We start from the raw sequence: 19,413 nt of genomic DNA on the forward strand, positions 1-19,413 counted from the left end.
GTCTCTCTCGTTCCTTAAATTGAAATAAACATGAGCTGAATAAGTATGACTTAATCATCTGTAGATCTTAAATGGCAACGGATTTCTGTGGTTTAGATGTTTCCATACTGTGGCGGGGTGAGAAATCCTGTTTTCTTTTGTCAAGTTAATAAATAAGTCATCCGAGCGAAGGAAAGAACTAAATTGCATCACTTAAACAATAATTAGCTGCTATTTTGTGCTGAGATGGCAGTTAATAATTGATGAGGTTGTCCTGTGCCTTTTCCAGTGATGTTGCATTTACATTCAGCTGATAGTTTCCTATTTAGTGGATTGTGCACTTCAAAGCCATTTATATCGGTCACTTTGATGGGCAGCGTCTCAAATCGCATTGATGGCATACTAATATAGTTTGCCAATCTCAAACTACCAGTAAACAGTATGAGGGTTAAGGGTATTTGGCGGCGGCTCATCCTTTGATGAACAGCATATTATAGACTAATACATAGGCATTGTATAAGCATTTGAGGGCTGTGTTTGTTTTGATGGCTCGCAAATAGATCCATTTTACGCTTCGCTGTCTGCCATTAATGTCTTCCCATTTGCACTTAGGCTGCACTCTAAAGCAAATGGATAGATTTTTCTCTCTACAGTAAGTCCAGGCGTCCGTCTCCTGGGAAATCTGACTACATTGGAATTCAGATTAAGGTCCTCAAAAGAGTCTAGATGGAGAATCTGTATAGTATGAGGACCAACAATCGTGCCAACGCGTGAATTCACTTCCTGATATTAGACAGATTTACTAATTTTTGGGTGGTGACAAAAGTTCCTGACATTCCTGTTTGTAACATTTCGGACCCACAAAATGATCAAATTTGGTGAGCAAAAGCAAAGGGTGCAGGCAGAATAATAAAAGGATAGGACACCCCAAAAATGTAATTCGGTCATCATTTACTCGCCTCCAAGTTGTTCTAAATCTGTATTAATGTATTTGTTCTGATGAACACAGAGAGAGATATATGGAAGAATGCTTATAAACCGATCTTGCCCCCCATGGACTCTCATATTAAAAAAGTAATAACTTTTTTGTTCTGTTGAAAACAAAATAAGACATTTTGAAGACTGTAGGACAGCAAACAGTTCTGGGGCACTTTTGACTACGATTGTACCTACTACGGTAGTCAATGGAGGTAAATCTGACTGGTTATAAGCATTCTTCCAAATATCTTTCTCTGTGTTCATCAGAACAAAGAAATGTATACAGATCTGGAACAACTCAAAGGTGAGTAAATGACCCCGAATTTTCATTTTTGGGTGAACCATCCCTTTAACAGTTGAACAAATTAGATGTTTACCTTCAGAGTGGTCAATAGATGGCAGCGTTCTCTTGAATATTGTCAGTGTGTACTGCGCTTTGGTGAGTCACCATACATATGCTTCTTCTGTTATTAAACCTGAGACAGTGCCATAATCAATGCATGTCAGGAACTTATAGAATGCCATGACTCATATATCTAGTATGCAGTCTACATTATAAATCGTATTCCGAAGATTTTTTTGAAATCACACTGTTTATTTTAAAGTTATTATCCTAAAGCCAATTGTTATTTAAAGTTATGGACACTATGTCTATTACAGTCAAGTCAGACTGTAAAGTGTAACAATAATGTTCTATAATAATGACAATAATATTGATTGTAACTGGCTATTTTGTCTTTGTGTCTACCTGTGTACCGTATGAAAGCGGTTAATTGGCTTGCACATGGTTCCCTGTCAGGTCCTAGACTATGAACTGAACGGATGCAGACCGAGCATGATATCAGACTGACTAACAGATTTTGCCAGTGGAAGCTTTTTCAACCCCAGCAGAGGCCCCCTTTAAGACAGATGAAAGAAGAATACAACAATAGAATTACACAAGAATGGATCATTTAAAAACATTCTCACTGGTGTCCCTTAGGGTTTTGTGTGGTGTGTCCTGACTTTGCTTACAGAAGATGGGGACCAACATTTTTCAAAATATCTTCTTTTATGTTCTGCAGAAGAAAGAAAATCACACAGGTTTAAAATGATGACAGTGTGAGAAAGTGATGACAAAAGAAGCATTAGCATTAAACCTAAACAACACCCTAATTTCTTATAAAATGACTCTTTCTTCTGTGGAAACCAAAATAAGTTATTTATTAGTTTCAGTGGTTTTGTTTCCATGCAATGAAAGTCAATGGGATCCAGTGTTGTTTGATCATCAATGTTCTTCAAAATATGTATTTGTGTTATGAGTAAATGAAAAAATGTCATTATTGGGTGAACTGTCCATTTAACAGAATGCTTGTTTTATAGGGAATCCATGTGAAACAACACTTTACTAAATGTCTTGCTGTTGTGCTATATGGTATGTGGTCATAGGGATCAGTCAGTGGCTCTCTAGTTATTGGTTGCCCCTTATTTGCGTTTAGGGCTTTCCGATTCCAGAATTTTTAGGGTCGATTCCAATTCCTGGTTGAAAGAATCGATTCCTAGCTGCCTTTTTCGATTCGCTGTTTTAATACAGATTTTAATTTGTCATTAGGAAACTGACACATTTTGCATGCAATACAAATATCTAAGTATTTACAAAGAATATGTGAGTATGTTGTAAGTGTTAATGACAGACAAATCTCTAAAGAGGTAACTCTTTTTTTTACTTTCTTCTCACATATTTTATTGTTGCTGCTTTTTCTCGTCTTCCAATTTAATGTTTAATGCAAGTAGGCTATAGTGCCGAATTGTTTCTTCTCGCGCACATTGAGCTCATCGGTAGAGAGGACGGTGTGTTTTACAGTCCGTCTGAACAAAAATATTTATTTGATTTGTTATATCCCACCCAGAAAAAAGTCGTCGAAAAGACGTCAGAGCCAGACGTCCAAACAACGTCCAATTGTGGTTGAAATGACTTCATTTTCGCGTCGTTGATAAGACGTCTTTTTCGGATTGTTGAAAGACGTCTATACAAAGTGTCGTCTTTTCCCAGACTTGAATTAGGTGAACAACTTCATTTTAAGCATGAATTCATTTTGATGTATTCAATTTTATACTATAATATATCTCTCAAAATAAGACGACTGACAAAAAGTACATCAAAACATTTATTGTCAGTTTCATTACATACAGATCGAAACATTTGAATAACAAAATGTAATAAGAACACGTGTGGATTTATCTATAATACCTGCATAGTGTGTGCAAACAAACCTTTGCCTTTATCCAGCAAAGCATATTTTTTATGTCATCATCGCGATTTCACAGCTCTAGACTTCTTCAGTCCGTTTTTCTAAAGTCACAACTATTTTTGACAAGTAAGTGATGTGACTGAGTTGACCAATAACACCAGCTAAGGGGCGGGGCTTATGAAGGCTCTTTAAGGGGAGTCGATTCAGGAATCGACTCCCAATTCGCAACGCCCTGGAATCGATTCTTCCCAGCCATAGGTTTGTTGCCTTTACGTTAAATCACAGTTACCAATCAAACGTATTTCCAAACATCTCCATCAACCTAATAGCATTAAAGATGACGAATAAATAAAACAGCCGTTTCAAACTATATAAACCCGTTTGGTATTGGTATTGAAATGCTTCAGCAAATCACGGCGTTTAATGCTTGTTGCATTCATGCCTGCGTGGTTCCGGTGTGGTCAGAAAAACTGTTATGATCATAAGGACCTTCAGGAAGAAGGGAAGGGGTGGAGAACTCCTACTTGATGAGAACATTAAGCTTTGCGCAAAACAATGGCTCACATCTCCAGCCTTGGACTGTTTTCGTAACCCTTCCTGCACTGAATCCCACCCACCACTTCTGCTTTTGGAAAGAGGGCTTAGGTGGGGGAACAACGTATGGGGGATTTTGGCCTCTCCTGCAGGAAGCAAAGCGTGCCCTCACAGGAAAACTTAAAAGATTAAAGCAGTGCCAAGCATTGGTATTTGCCTCTGTTAAACCTTGCACATGCAACATATTTCGTTCTCATAAAACATTGAGGAAAAGAAGAGCCAAAGATTGTAATTGTATCACTTTCATTCACTCCTAAACGCTATGTGACAGTTAGCAACAAGCTGTTTCAACGCACGGTACATGTCTCACGTGCGTTCTTTATATTTCATCACGTCTCTACAAACTATGTTTTCTTTACATTAAAAAAAAATGTAGCCCAAAATAGCACTGGGATTCATGCTACAGTTTTGTCGACTGATGTCACGTTATTGCGAGCATACACTTCCATGCTTTAAGCAGAGCTGTAGCGAGGAGGGGCTTGAAACTTCCTCCTTATGACCTCTGACTGCTTACAATCTGCAAAAAGGAATGACAGGCATTTAAATTCGGAGATTTAGATCACTGCGGCGTATTGTACGAGTTTACAAAGTATGTGGGAGCTCATCTGACGAGCCCATCTGAGAGGTAAAGGACTAAAATGACAGTCGTGTTATGTCGATCCACTTGGCTTTGTTGCAGAAGTTCTCGGAGCGTCGTATGATTTTTGCATAGCGGCCCATTGAAGACAGAGATGGGCCAGACATCTGTCTCCAGTTTGTCTCAGAGAGCGAGCGGTAAGTGTCTGAAGGGCTTGTCCAATGATTTACTGTTTACTCACTTGCTAGACCGCTATCTCAACAAAGCTCGGGGAGTAAGACGGGACTTCACAGCGGTCCATATCCGCGCTTTAAATGTTTTTAAAGACTTTATTTCAAGTTCGAGGTTTACATATTAACACTAGCGACGAATCAAACGAAGACAACCCCGTTATAAGAGCAAACTCGTGGGTTTGCGTTTGTCGGTTCTCTCGCAGTGGAAACATTCAACAAGTGGGAGTTTATTAAGACGATCAATGTCCGTTCAGAAAGCGCATCTGTCAATTCAATTCAATTCAATTGTTTGTGTTGATGTTATAAACACTGGCCAGTGAATGCAGGAAATGACTCGCGTGCCTTTTGTCGTAATACTGTAAAAAACATTGTAGTTTTACATTGTGTCAACCGAGAGTAATAAACTTCCCATTCACGGTCGGGTCAGAGTGTGTAAAATCTATGCGTAAGTAGCTTGGGACTCTTATGAAAAGTAAAAATAGTTTAACCATGTGTTTTTGGTTTAGTTTGTGGCAAACCCATGTTAGCCACAAATTACCGATGGTTTATACTGTAACCATAGTTGAACCATGATATTTATACTAAAACTATGGTAAATAAAGCAGTCAGTCCACCAAAAACACGGTTGACTTTTACTATAATAATACCTTGTTTCACTGGTGTTTTTAATTCATAACAACTCTAGTAAACATTCGGTTCTTTATGTTGAATAATAATCTATACCATAATCGCAGTACAGTAGTCAGATCAGCCTCTTTTCTGCAGCAATCCTAAAATCGGACACATTCCCTTTTGTTTCCATTGTTGCCAAAGTGCTGAAATACAAAAGATTTTGAGGCTATTAGTTTGCCAGGTACTCGGAGGAATGGATCAGATGTTGTGTGTTTTCATGAGGAGGATGCATACAGTATCATGTTTAAATGAGACTAGACTGTGAGTTTAATTTGGTCCAGTATGCTCATGCGGGAGGTCACAGAATTTATTATTTGAAGAAACATTAGTTTTTCTAAAAATACGATTCAAAAATAAAATGGATGTTGTTATTCTCTTTTTATCTTCTAATCATTTTATAGGAAAGCCCATTGCAGGCAGTTTTTTTCTGTCAGTGGAACAAAGTTTTGCCAAAATTAGTCTATTGTTTTCCTGTGTATGGTGAGGAACTGATGCTGTAGGAATGGAAACAAAAAAATGCTTCCGGTGTGTTTTATGGTGTAAAAGTCTTTCATCATTTTCTTGCCCTTATAACATTTTAGGCCTGTTTTATATCCTTTCTAAAGGAGGTTTAGCAAGATGTCTGTGCTGTTCTTTTAAAAAATGTAATAATATAGAAACCAAAATGACTGAAAGCAAAATTAATATGCACAACATATGTGCTTTTCTACTAGTCTTCTGAATTACTTCTTATGTGTCTTGTGAACTTGTGCAACGAGACAAATTTGAATTCGGATGAAGTCCGATCATTTAGGAGATCATTTAACATTAATATTTCGAAATTGAGTTACCATAAGTTTTCGTCTGTTCTTCATACAGTAAACAGGAACAGAAACATGCAGCCAAGAGTGTTGACATACGCTACACTGAAATATGACTCTAGCGTCCTCACACGCCTCCTTACAGGACTAATGGAGCTTTGAATAACTACTGCCTTATATTTTCAGATCGTCATGATTATCTGTTATGTTTCAGTTTCCTGATAAGAGGAAGTAAGAAATGCAGTGATCTATAAAAACATAAAAGTGATAAAGAGCATTAGGGTAAAAGGGGAGGTTTGTATAAGAATCTTTAATCTAGTCATTTCAGTAATAAAAAAAGGACCTGTTTTTATCTCAACGTACACAGGTTTAAAACATGGTTGTTTTGCTTTGAAGTTGCACATATATGTATGTACATAATAAAGCCGTGTACTGAATTTACAGTACATCGTGTAAAATAATTCAGTAACTCTGCTGTAGTTTTGCACTGAAGGGCACAGATGCGCAGTTATACTTGCTCAGTTGTGGACCAGTGATCTCTTTGTTTTAAAGTGCTTGATCCTCAGATGCTTGTTCCTAGGGACATTACGCATGGCATCGCTGTGAGTTGCGGGTATAAAAGATTCTATTAATAACCCAATCAGAGGCCAGCTGGCTGTTGACAGGCCAATGAAATTAAGGGTCAGTGGCTCCTTGGGGAGAATTGATTAGAGATGAAGCACTTACGCATTCTCATGATGGTGGTAAAAAGACCACCGATGTGTTGCGCTGTCGCATGTGGGAACTAATGAAAGCTCTCAACGTAAATATCAACGTTTATGTTGCCTCTCACACAGGGCTGTAATGAGGTGTCTACTGTTTCCAGGTTGGATTTTGTACACCTGGAAGTTATGTGGTTCAACACTTCAATGGTCTCATTCCAAATTTAAGCCTATATTCTTAGAATAATCCAGTAATCCAAGAACATTTTTGTATCCTAAGAAAGAGTTACATTGAGAAGCTTTAAGCAAACCTTTTTATGATTCTGTTTATTTTTGAGGCTTTTAACACATCCGTGACGTGAGTTCATTGAGTTATGGATTTTTTTGTTGCTTGATTTAAAATGTACCTTAAATATACTTAACTTAAAGCTTTTTTGGTTAATAATGACAATTCTACAATTGGTCCCAAACAAATGGATTCAACATTGCTTATCTTATACTACGTTTGCATACACTGTTTAAAAAAATCCTTTAAAGAGGGACATTTTTCTGGCAGCTGGGAAGCCTTTTTTGCATGTTAAATTACTTGTTTTCACATTTTCCCTGTAATTTTATGTCTTTTTTTGTATTTTGACAGTTTTTTACCCTATAACAAAAATATGTTAATATTCTGTGAATTCTGTAAAATTCCATTTTCTACATTATTAGAACGTTATTCTACGTAAGTAGATTTCTTTACAATTAGATTTTTTACAATTGTTTCTGCGCTTTAAAAATATATATTATTATTTCTAAATGTTATCATATAATTCAGTGTTTGAAACTATAGTTAGAAAAATGAATTGAAAATACGGATTTGTTATTTCACATCCTGAGGTTGAAGAATGAATTTTTCTTGTGCCTGTTACTGACCATTTTACGAAGACTTTCAGGTCTGCAAAGTTCCTTCTACTTCTAAAACCTCATTGAATGCTTTCATTTTTGATTTGAGAACTGTTATGTGTAATGATGACTTTTTTATTTTTTATTCCAACTAAGAGGTTAGATTTCAACCAGCAACTCACAGTTTAAAATCTCTACGTTAAGACTTTAGATTCAGGGTCGGGATATCAAAGGTTACTTTCTTGTTATATAAATTATTTCGATTTTTTTTTTATTCTTCAGAGATTGTGTGTGTGTATACATTTGCTTGGAAGGATAATTCTGTGTCTGCTCTGGAGGCTGCTTCCTGACCCTTTGTTTATTGTTATCAGTCCTTTGCTCCTGTTTAGCCATTTGTAAATGCCCTTGTGAACATGTTACCCTTCATCTGTTGATGTGTTCATGTTCTCTGTTTTGTCACACTCTGCGTGTCAGTGTTTGGGTTATGCATGCAGGAATTGATTTTTCTTTTTGATTGCAAGTTTCATATCCCCTTGCGTGGGCCATGTGAAAGGCCACGCCTCTCTGCCTATCTGTCAAACTATTTTTTTTCATGCAATCTAACAAGAAATGATGTGGGCTCAGGGCTGGGCAATATTTTATATCTTGATATCTTTCCAAGTATTGATGATAATCTGTCTTAATAGTTTTGCTTTTGAACAAGAATAATCAAAAAACAAGATTTTATGTTTTCACCAATTTGAAAAAAAGATCATTATTTGGATAGAATATTCAGTAAACAAAGAGCTTTTGACTACGTTTTAATGCATTTTGATATATTGGTATAATTTAAAGGGTCACGAAATTGCCTGTTATATTATAATATAATTTAACAGTATTAAATATTCGTAATATTTAGAATTTTTTTATTTGCAGCACAATTATCTAATGTTTGATATATTTTGATAACTAATATATTGTCCAGATATATTGCCATATGATAAGTTTGTCTCAGGAACAGACTGAAATTCATTAATAATCTTTAGTTCCACTGAAACGCCTATCCCTGTTAAACTGATTTTTCTTTGATTCTGCATTAAAAGTTCTTGTTTGTATGAGCTGTAGATCAGTGGTTAGTGTGCTACCCATACTATATGAGCTGTTGGCTCATGGGAACCAGGGTCCAATTCCGGCCTAGGTCATGTCCCAATCCCACTCTCCAACTCTTGCCTTCATGCTCTTGTCTGCCTTAACTGTCCTATATATAAAGTTCTTATTCGACCCATTTGTTTTAGTTATGGTCTGTGGTGTAAACATGCGTATTTTTCATTGTTAAGGTATCAGCCCAGTGTTTTTGTTTTATGTCATTCATTGGTCTCGCCTCTCTTTTAGTGGAAGGACTGGAAAAATCTTCACTGGCCAACTGTGATGTGGTGGGAAGCTCACAGTCTGCTCCGCTGAAAGGAAAGGGGAAACTTTCTTCTCTGGGAAAGATCTTTAAACCTTGGAAATGGAGGAAAAAGAGGACCAGTGATAAGTTCCAGGACCTCTCCAAAGGTACGTTTCTGTGTAGTCATAGTCATTTTCTGTGCCTTTTAATGTTTGGGACAACATTAATGAATGCTTCACAAGTAAAATTTGTACTAAACTCGAAATATTATAGCTGGCAGCTGCCTGCAGTGTCTTTGGCCATATACAATAATGTCTTGTAATAATATCTTGGAATACTTTGTGTTCTTCATCTTTATAGTTTTGGAGAGAAAGATATCCACCCGACAAACTCGAGAGGAGCTCATAAAGAAGGGTGTGCTCATTCCAGATCAAGGTGAGATTCATAATAAATGAAGGGAATTTGATACACATCAATAGCTTCTGCAATATTAAAATAATTCATAGTTAACAGTCTTTAGCTAGTGTAATAGCTTAAAAACGGTTTGTTTTGAGTACTGTACATTGTGCTAATTTACAGAAGATAACTTTCTGAAGTGCATTTTAGCAATGTTTGGCGTAGCGGGGCTATCAACTGTTGAGCTACTGGAATGGTTTATATGAGCAATTCGGTTAAATACCCGAAATTTAATAGCAAGCGCAATTGGATCTGTTTGACTAGAAATCCATCTTGAGTGATTTTTGTAGTAACAAAGCTCTTGTCGAGTATGTTGAGATCTCTTTATTGAATCATATACATCCAGTCTACTCCAGATTGGGTAAAAAGATAACTCTGCCATATTTGCCTATCTCTAGATGATCCCGTGAACACAGAGACCTTGAATGGTCATGCAGGGTCCAGTGGAGTCACTGAGAAGGTCAAAGTGGACATTGAAACACCAGACAAAGTCCCCGAAGTGAAAGCAGAATTGGCAACAGTTTCAGAGCACACAGAAGGTAAAGCCATTTTGGAAGTTCCACAATATGTAGGCCCATGTGTACTAATCTCATCATCATTTTCTGCCCTATTTTGGTCTTTTAATGTCAAGTCTCTCATGAGAAACATTGCTTAACCGGAGACCGAAAGATTGACCCTCTGATGCTTTGTTCTAAAATGTTCTTGAGTTGATGTCTTTTGCAGCATGCTTATGGTTGTGTCTTGAAAGTATTTTAGACGGTGCATGTGTGATTAATATTAATATGACTATCAAAACATAGCATTCCATACCATATTATCATGCCATGCATGTATAATGTCATGTCTGTTTTAACGTCATGGGCTTCAGACATTAGGTAAAGTCAAAGTTGGTGTGGTAACAAAAGATTGGATGAAGATGCAGTCATACTGTTGAGTGGTTCCTAATTTAAATATAAACATCATTGTTTTGAGGATGTGGTCAAGTCTAATATATTAAGCAATTGAAGATATTGTTGAGATAGTGAGTTTGGCTTTAATTTACTGTGTTTAGATGCCCCGCCCTGGTTTATTAATGTGCTTTATATCTCAACAGAGTTGTAACCTTAGAATTACAAGGTTCTATCAGACATTTTGGTCAAAATTGAGTTTTTCACATGTTCTCATTCTGAGACAACTTATTTACTTTATGTTAGGGTTTTTCTTTAAGTTGTGTACATTTCGCGACTATTAAAAAAGGTTTTAGTTGAACTCTAAATTGGTTCCATTAGATTTAATCATCACGTTGAATGCACACAAGATGATCAATCGGGATCAGCTTTCTTTGATCCTATCCTCTTTTCTCCAATTTTATTAAAGCATTAATGGATGGGTTCCTAATGACAACAATAAACATTAGTGTGTTCCTTTAGTCATAGTTGTATCTAAAGAGAAAGCCATTTAACTGTCCCACTCTCTGTGGAATCAAGTTCAGGTTCCCACCTAGAACCATCATTTCTTTTTCATACTATATGTAAATGCATTGATACAGCACAAAATTTGCTTTAAAACGAATTATAAGTAAACTGTTTGTGTTGCTTGAAAATCGTTCAATTAATGTTTTGCAAGATAGAACCTTATAATTTGAAGCAGAAAGTATTTTTTTTGTATTAAAAGGTTCAATCTGCTTTTGACCTGTTACAAACATCCCCTTTTACAAATGTGAGAGGATTTTGATATTATACATGGAATATAACAGTAACTCAATATCTCAAAACTGCACTGAATGCGAATAGAACCTTATAATTGCTGATGTAATCTCATGATTTAAAAGTAATCATCTAGGTGATGGGTAATATCCTGTTTGGAATGACATCATTTTGGGATTATAATTTAAGGACGTGGGCAATTTGAGTCATGAGTTGCAAGAGAAACATATTTTTAGTATTTAGAATGTTCTACAACAATTGCCTAATTGTTTACACCCCCCCTTCTCCTCCCAATAGTGAATATACAAAGTGGTGGGAGGAGGAACTAGGTTTACATAAGCAATAAAACCACTCCCGGTTATGAGTTACAGGAATTTACTATGGGTGAGGGACGTTTTTTAGCCTAGAGCCCTAACTCTACACTGTTTACAGATGTCAAACCATGGATCACCTTGGCATATAACATCTTTGAATGCAGTTTGTAGTTGAGCATTCTCCATCTCAAAAGTGAGATGTACAGCGTTTATTAATTTTTCCTCAAAAAATATTCTTCCTGAAATGCCCTTCATACTTGATTTGGTTGTTGACCTCACCACAACTGTCAGGTTGCTATTTGGGGCTCTTGTGAGTCAGTAACTCTTGAGGCTCTGCTCCTCTTTGCTCCTGTAGAGAAGAAGGACAGCAATCCCAGTCCCAAGGCCAGTGAGTCAAACGCTCCAAAAACCCTTCCTAAAAAACAACAGGTCACATCCCCAAAAACCCCAGGTGTGGCCTCGGGTACAGGTGTGAAGAGAGGGGGCCAGGCAGGGGCCAAAAAGGTGACCAAGAGCACCACTAAGCAGGTGACCGCTCCTCCTCCTACATCCAAACAAACCACTCGAAGTGCCACACGTGGTAACGGTGAGTAAATCTGCCAGTATGGAGCGTCGTGTGCATGCCTAGTGCATGAAGGGGCCCTGTTTGTAATCTTTTTCCTCTCAACCGACCTCACTGGGATCCAGATGTCTTCTTAAATGAGCAACTACGCAAACCATTGATTTTTCAGTTGGCTTGTTTGGGTTTATTATGGTGTGAAAGGCAAAATCGTGACTCATTTGTGACCCAGCATGACTTTTTTATTGTTTTTCTGCCTGCATTACGCATGTATGATGGTCTTGTTAAACATTATAATCATTTATTGATGAACGCTTTTGTCTGATTGTCTCATTTGCATGTTAGGTTACTGGATATGTGCTTTATTCATATCATTGTGTAACCGCAGGGGCTCGCTGCCACACACTGTGTTCTTCCTTTTATCTTTTTATCTGTTCATTGTTTGTTTCTGGTGCTGCTCATTGTTGGTGGCTTGACTCTTTTAACAGAATATATATGTATTTGATATTTATGGTCATTGGAAATCCCTCAAAAAAGCCATATTATACTTCCACTTCCTGTCTCTTGTGAATGTGAATGTGAAACTAAACTATCAGAGGAGAATCTTTGGTCAGCTTTGCATGCATTGGATTTGTTTTGGTAGAGAACATGCATGTGAACCTGCACCATCCTACGTTCTTAACATTTTTTACAATTTATTTCACAGCTAAACCGACCAATGCTAAGAAAACCGCCGGCACATCCAAAGTTTCTACTCAGGCTTCAGGACAATCATCTTCATCCACCTCCTCGAAGACCCCAAAGAACAACAGCTCGGAACTGAAGGTAACACAAGCCAAGTCTGGCAAGAAAACCGAACTCTCCAGGTCACCACGACCCCCTTCCAAAGCTTCGTCTGAGACGGGCAGCGTTCCCGAGGAAAGCGCCTCTAAAAAGGACCAAAAGAAAAAAGAGGTGACCTCTGATGTTAACAGGTCAGTTGAGGAGAAATCTCAGGACAGGAAGGGTCCGAAGGGACATGCTTCAGAATGTTCTTCAGAGCAGAACAAGATTCAGCCCCATGTTAATGAGGCGACAGAGGAAACGCCGTTTACTAGATCTTCAAATGAACTTTCTACAGACACTTCAGATAAACCTGTGAAAACAGAGAGTGAGCTTGTGGAGGAGAAGACAACGACGGACCAGACACAAACGTGAGGATACTTTTATTATTAATCGGTGGGACATGATTAACGTTCTAGTTTTTATATTTATTTGAATGTTGGGGTAAGAGCACCTATTCAAAACCATATATATTAATGAGTCACGCTATAGACCACTTTGCAATATGTAAGCACTGCTCCAGCTGCACTGGACACTTATTTTTGAGCATTTTATTGATTGCAAAAACAAGTTAAGCTTCGTAATGAAGCATAGTTTGTGATAATTGATTAAAATAATGTAAAACAAAGGTTATAAAAATGCAGGAACCATAAAGCTGAAAAGTTATTTAACACATTTGTTTTCTTTCGGATTGATTATTGCAATGCATTGTTGGCTGGAGCATCAAAAGCTACCCTTAGCAAATTACAGTTGGTACAAAACTCACCTGCTGGCATCCTGACTAGGACCAGCGCAAGTGTTCACATTACATCTATTTTGGAAACCTTACATTGGCTTCCTGTCAAGTTACAAATTGATTTTAAAATCCTTCTGCTGACATACAAGGCCTTAAATGATTTTCCTCCACAATATTTGTCAGATCTTTCAGTACCCCAGTAACCTCGGTTCTAATGAAGCTGGTCTTTTAATGGTCCCGGCAACTCGCTTAAAATCTATGGGTGATGGGACTTTTTCCCCTCTTTCTTCTTGAAGAATAATGCAGTTGGAGTTATATTACCATGTATCTTTTTTCTTCCAAGTAGTAGAATGGGGGCAATTTTTTTAAGCTCCAAAAAGTGCATCCATCGATCAAAGTCGGGCTCCGTGGTCTTCTGAAGCGTATCGATGCGTTCACACGCAGCAGAGAGATAACGGAAGCCAGACATTATTGTTAAAAGCGTTGTAAATATTGATATTGATGGCACCCATTTACTTCTATTGTACGGATACAATACCAATGCAAGGGAATGGGTGCCGGCTAACGACATTCTTCAAAATATCTTCTTTTGTGTTCTGCATAAGAAAGAAAGTCATACGGGTCATGAGGGTGAATAGAGGATAACAGGACTTTTAGTTTTGGGTGGACTGTCACTTTAATTTTTGATGTCAGTGAAAGGGGGGAAAATAGCAGTTAACAAAATCTACTTAATTTACTGAAAGTATTAGATTGACCTGCTCTGCCTTTTGTAGGACTGAAGGAGAAAAACCACAAGCTGTCAACGTGGAAAACCCAGAGGTGACCTTCATTCCTGACCCCGTCAGGGAAAACCATGCCAATGATTCTGATTCAGACGGGCCTATACTCTACAAGGATGATGATGATGAAGAGGATGAAGATGATGAGTATACCAATAGTACGTGCACTTGTTTGCCTTGTGTTCATTGCATGTCCACTGTCTTTCTGTCTATCATCAAAGGCATTAAAAAAGAGATCCGAATAAATATTATGTAACTTGATTAAACTTGAAACCTGAAAAAAAGCTTTGAATCAACAGCTCTTTCTAGATTTGTTCAGAAAATTCTTCTACATGCGTGTCATCAGCCTTATGTTTATGTGTAACCACACACAGCATTTCTAGGAGGCCTCTTTCTGAGTATTAACATTTTTAATGTAAAAAACTTTTTGGCAAAGCAGTGGTATAGCATATACAGGAAAACATGCTGACTTTTTGACACACTCGTAACTGTGCAGGTTTTTTGCTGCCAGCGCACTACACTCAACACATTCCTGCAAAGACTAATGCCTGTTTCTTATTTTCTGTTCTTTCCACACTGCATCAGAAGAGGTTTCGCTTGTGTCAGAAAGCAATTGCATGAAAGCATTTGCTGTATTTTGTTTTCGCAGGCTCCCTTGCCAGCAAAATTCGCCGCAGAGACACACTTGCCATTAAACTTGGAAACCGACCCAGCAAAAGGGAGCTGGAAGAGAAGAACATTCTCCCACGGACATCGGAGACCGAGCGGCAAGAACTATGGCAGCAGATCGGCTGCAAACTAGTCAGGTATATTTATCCTTTTCCCCGTCACTGTTTGTATGATTTATCTTCTGTACTTCTGCGCTCATTTATGATTAACACTAGTGCTGTACTGTGACATTTATTATTATAGTGACTTGTTTTGTGTTTCTACTATAGACGGCTGAGCCAGAGGCCCACCACAGAAGAACTAGAACAGCGAAATATCCTGAAACGTATGTTCCATTAGTCTCATTTACATAGTAGACAGGTTGATAAGAAATCGCAAACAAAGTTTGGATACCTTAGAGGTTTCATGTTTGTTCTTGCTTATTGTTGCCTCTGGCATTGGAGAGACTTATTAAGTCAGAGATGTTCTGCCATGTGATGGATCTTTTATGCCACCTTTGTTTTAATGGGGTTAGTATGATTGCGACAAGGAATTGAATGGCGTTCTGTTCATAAACAAGTGGATATAAACAATTATTCTTCAATGAGTCAGTGTTTAAAATGCTTAAAATTCACTGCTTATTCGGCTATAAAGTATTTGCTCTTAGCAGGTATCACGTTTAAGGCCCAGAAGTGCCAAATATAGAATTGCATTCTGTAATTTTTTGTTTCCGGAAATGTAAATTTTAAAGATCAATGAATATATATTATATATTATGATATATATATAAGTTGGTATTGAACGTTTTGGCAAAACGTTCTTTGTAAGGAACGTCAAAGTCGATTAATTTTTTTTTTTATTATGAGTGGTTAAATAAAACTAATAAAAGGAATTATTAAATTACATAATAATATGAATCTTCATTGTGTCACTTTAGAGAAAAACGAGGAGGAAGAACAAGAGGCCAGGCAGGAGATCAAAAGAAGACTTTCCAGGAAGGTATAGACTTCAGTTTGATAGATTATACAGATATTGAAACAGAATGTAACTTATAACCTGTAACTTCCATCAGCATAATACTGAATGAATAAGTTATGAATCATCAATAGTCAAAGTCATTGTGATGTCATCAAGTAGACATCAGAGGATTATGGATATGGCGCCCTCTGCTGGCCAAAGAATAATGCTAATCAAAATACAAGGAGCCTTTTTACTCAATAAATGGTTTATGAATGTGACTAAATAACAGTTTGAGGGTGTGGTTGTACATGCCTTTATGAATATGACTTTAGATTTAGCCATATTTTGCTATTTCAGTATTGTTTGTTTAAACCCTATTTCAATTTAAGGTTGTTGTGAGGAATGAACAGAGGCTAGAAAAGGGTTTTTAAGTATGCTGGTGATGGCTCATGTTATTCAGAGAATCATGACCGAGGATTTAAATAGGCAATAGATCAGATCTGTAAAACATCAGTAGTGACCCTTGAGCAAGAACATTTGAATCTGTTTTAAAGTTGGCTGTAAACACATTAAAAGGGGACTCAAGGAATTGCTCTTTGTGTACAGTTAAGCGTCCGGCCCACAGTCGCAGAGCTGGTGGCTCGTAGAATTTTGCGCTTCAATGAATATGTGGAGGTCACGGAAGCAAAAGACTATGATCGTCGGGCTGACAAACCCTGGACCAGGTTAACCCCTGCTGACAAAGTAGGCCATTTTTCTATCTTGTTATAATTTCGAATTGGACATGCAGTTCTATATAGCAGCTTGATCTTATTGTTTCAAGTGGGCCTATAACTTAAAAATATTACATTTCAACATGAAAGATTTAACATGTTTATTGTATTTACATGTTAAGCATTATTAAAGTCTTGTCAACCCTTTTTAGAAGGAATTATTTTAATTATGTTATTTTTGTTGAAAATGTATCATTGATATGTTGCGGTGGTCAAAGATGCCACCTACTTACATGTATTTGTACTTTTAATGAAAAACTATATGTGTAAGTATTTTATAATATTGGGAACATCATTTTGACCAAATGCAGCTCTTGTTAAACATCTTAATACAAAATCGATGATAATTTCTGCCTAATTTCTTTTTTTATCAGGCTGCTATACGCAAAGAACTGAATGAGTTCAAAAGCAAAGAGATGGAAGTCCATAAAGAAAGCAGACAGTTCACCAGGTACGTGTGTGTACTTATCAAAGAGTTTTCAACAGTTCCTTTAAAGAAAAGAGTGAAATATGAGCAAAAAGATACATAAAGCGTTTGCATTGCTTCACTTGCTGTGATTTGCTCATCACACTGTTTGCCAGCCGGTCTACATATTTCTACCTGGATCAAAGTGGTAGAAATGGACAGGCTAATCGCATATTTGATCTTTTATCTATCAGTATGTATTTGGCAGATATCTTCATTCAACAAGTTCCCCACCGATAGACTTGCTAATAATAAAAGGGTCCTATCAGTTGGTCTTTTCACAGATAGATGCCTTTGTTTGCCATAAATATTGCTCGGATCTGTTCTTGTTCTGCTGCTGCTAAAATAGCATCTGCTCCTTTTTTTTCTTGCCAGGTTTCATCGGCCCTGAGGCGGTGCCTGCTGGCGGGGTGCTGGAAGCCTTCAAACTCATAGCTCTCTCTTCCTGTTTCTTCAACCATGCTTCCTGCTGAGAGACTAACAGACTGGCTCCTGCTGCAGCCGGCTATTCTCTGGCACAGCCTGCGCTCCCTGCTGGCCGTCTTGTCTTTGGTTATTGCTTTCAGCCACTGGGGGGCTATAGCATATCTGGGGATGGGCCTGGAATGCCATTGCAAGATGAAAACAGAGTGAGAGACCTTCACAAAATATAAAGCAACTCAAGGATTCTGACCATTTTTCTAACCTTTTATTTTTTGCACACACTAAGGACATAACTTGCACTCTTTTAATTTTCCCAAGGTTCAGTGCAACAGTACAAAACAGGCAGTGACTCATTCTTGTGTTGTTGCTGCTTAAGCGCCCACATTTTTTTTCCCGTTTTTTTTTTTGTATATACTACAGTACCTTTTCTCCTACAGTATTCTGACAGAGTCCATTAACATCAATGAATAGCCGTGCATGCGAAGACTGTTTATAAGACATATGTACCTGGTTCTTTCCATCAGCGTACATTAAATTGATATTGAAGTCCAGGTTTATTACTGCCATCTGTATCCTGATTATAAACACCCTCTATATAATAGACGTTATGTAATCAGATTTATGTTGTGCCTTGACAGTGTTTTTTTGTTTCCCCAAAGTCGGATTACTTTATGGTTGTTGTAATATATCTGTAACTGCTGTAAAGGAAAAAAAAACATATGTTTATGACATATTCCATGTCTATTTACTTTTTTGATCTCTTTTTGTCTAAATGTTATCAGTTTTCTCAGTTCCAGTGAATGTGGATTTGGCTTTTGTATATAAATTGGTGGGTTGTATTAGGCACAGTGGTGCAGAGCCATATAAAAGATGTGGCAAGAAAGAGTTTTAACTTGAAAAATTGGAAAGGGCTTCTCTACATGTGAAAAGGTGGGATTTAGTCCATAAAGGAATGTGTCACACATATTGGTGCTCTAAATAATATGACCATATATCAAAAGTAGTCTTTGTTAATGTAGTTTTTTGGGGGAGAAACTATTTTAAATTATTTCAGATCACTTGTACAGACTGTATATGATATATGTGAATACATCAAGTATATTGCACGTTGGTTTGTTTTTTATTTTATAGAGCAACATGTTTAAAGGATGATGATAAACATCTTAACTTGTATTTACCATTTTAAATGGAAATGATCAAGAGAAATCATCAGAATCGTATATATTTATAAGACATATTAACATATTTATGTTTAATCTGTATTTAAACACAAGATGTATTGAAGAGGCCTTTTATTACTATTATAAATATATATATATATTCAACATGCTTTTGTAATATATTCAAAATCTGACTGCATATTAAGAGGTCAAAACATGTGAATTTCTCATGTCTTTAAACAGAATCCAAGCTAAGGGACGTCTTACAATAGAACTATTATGAACATTTTGTCATTTTTATAAGAGTATCTTCACATGAGGAATTCAGTTGTTTATAATAATGGCCTAAAATATGAAATACGCTGTTGTTTTGTGTGTGTTAAGAAGCATATCTGCTTACTAAATTTGATGCTTAATGTATAATAAATATAAGCAAAGACAGAAGCTACAATAATCTCAAATAATCACATGCAATTATTATTCTTAATGCCAATAGCCTTTATTTCCCCTTCAGTTTTCTTCAGTATCTTAGATCTCTGTTTCTCATCTTAAGCTATTGTGCTAAGTGAGGATAAAGGACTGGGAATGCAAACAAACGAATGCACAAAATATTTGG

The 19,413-nt window shown here is 37.0% G+C and overlaps 1 protein-coding gene across 6 annotated transcripts in view; it reads left to right on the forward strand.

Annotated features, from left to right (window-relative positions):
* Positions 1 to 18,743, forward strand: part of phactr2 (phosphatase and actin regulator 2) — a 36,446-nt gene extending 17,703 nt beyond the window's left edge. For 4 of the 6 annotated variants that reach the window (XM_056760699.1, XM_056760700.1, XM_056760701.1 and 1 more), the window contains exons 2-13: positions 9,019 to 9,183; positions 9,377 to 9,451; positions 9,871 to 10,011; positions 11,827 to 12,057; positions 12,737 to 13,223; positions 14,362 to 14,525; positions 15,017 to 15,173; positions 15,306 to 15,361; positions 15,953 to 16,014; positions 16,582 to 16,719; positions 17,123 to 17,199; positions 17,590 to 18,743. In XM_056760699.1, the coding sequence (XP_056616677.1) occupies positions 9,019 to 9,183; positions 9,377 to 9,451; positions 9,871 to 10,011; positions 11,827 to 12,057; positions 12,737 to 13,223; positions 14,362 to 14,525; positions 15,017 to 15,173; positions 15,306 to 15,361; positions 15,953 to 16,014; positions 16,582 to 16,719; positions 17,123 to 17,199; positions 17,590 to 17,605 (1,769 nt within the window). In that variant the 3' untranslated portion in view covers positions 17,606 to 18,743. Of the gene's footprint in view, positions 1 to 4,278; positions 4,557 to 9,018; positions 9,184 to 9,376; positions 9,452 to 9,870; positions 10,012 to 11,826; positions 12,058 to 12,736; positions 13,224 to 14,361; positions 14,526 to 15,016; positions 15,174 to 15,305; positions 15,362 to 15,952; positions 16,015 to 16,581; positions 16,720 to 17,122; positions 17,200 to 17,589 lie in introns of those variants that run through there. The other 2 variants (XM_056760702.1, XM_056760704.1) reach the window with 2 other exon arrangements.
* Positions 18,744 to 19,413: the final 670 nt, after the last annotated feature.

The sequence above is a fragment of the Triplophysa dalaica genome, chromosome 11, assembly GCF_015846415.1.
Source record: "Triplophysa dalaica isolate WHDGS20190420 chromosome 11, ASM1584641v1, whole genome shotgun sequence".
Classification (NCBI taxonomy): Eukaryota; Metazoa; Chordata; class Actinopteri; order Cypriniformes; family Nemacheilidae; genus Triplophysa; species Triplophysa dalaica.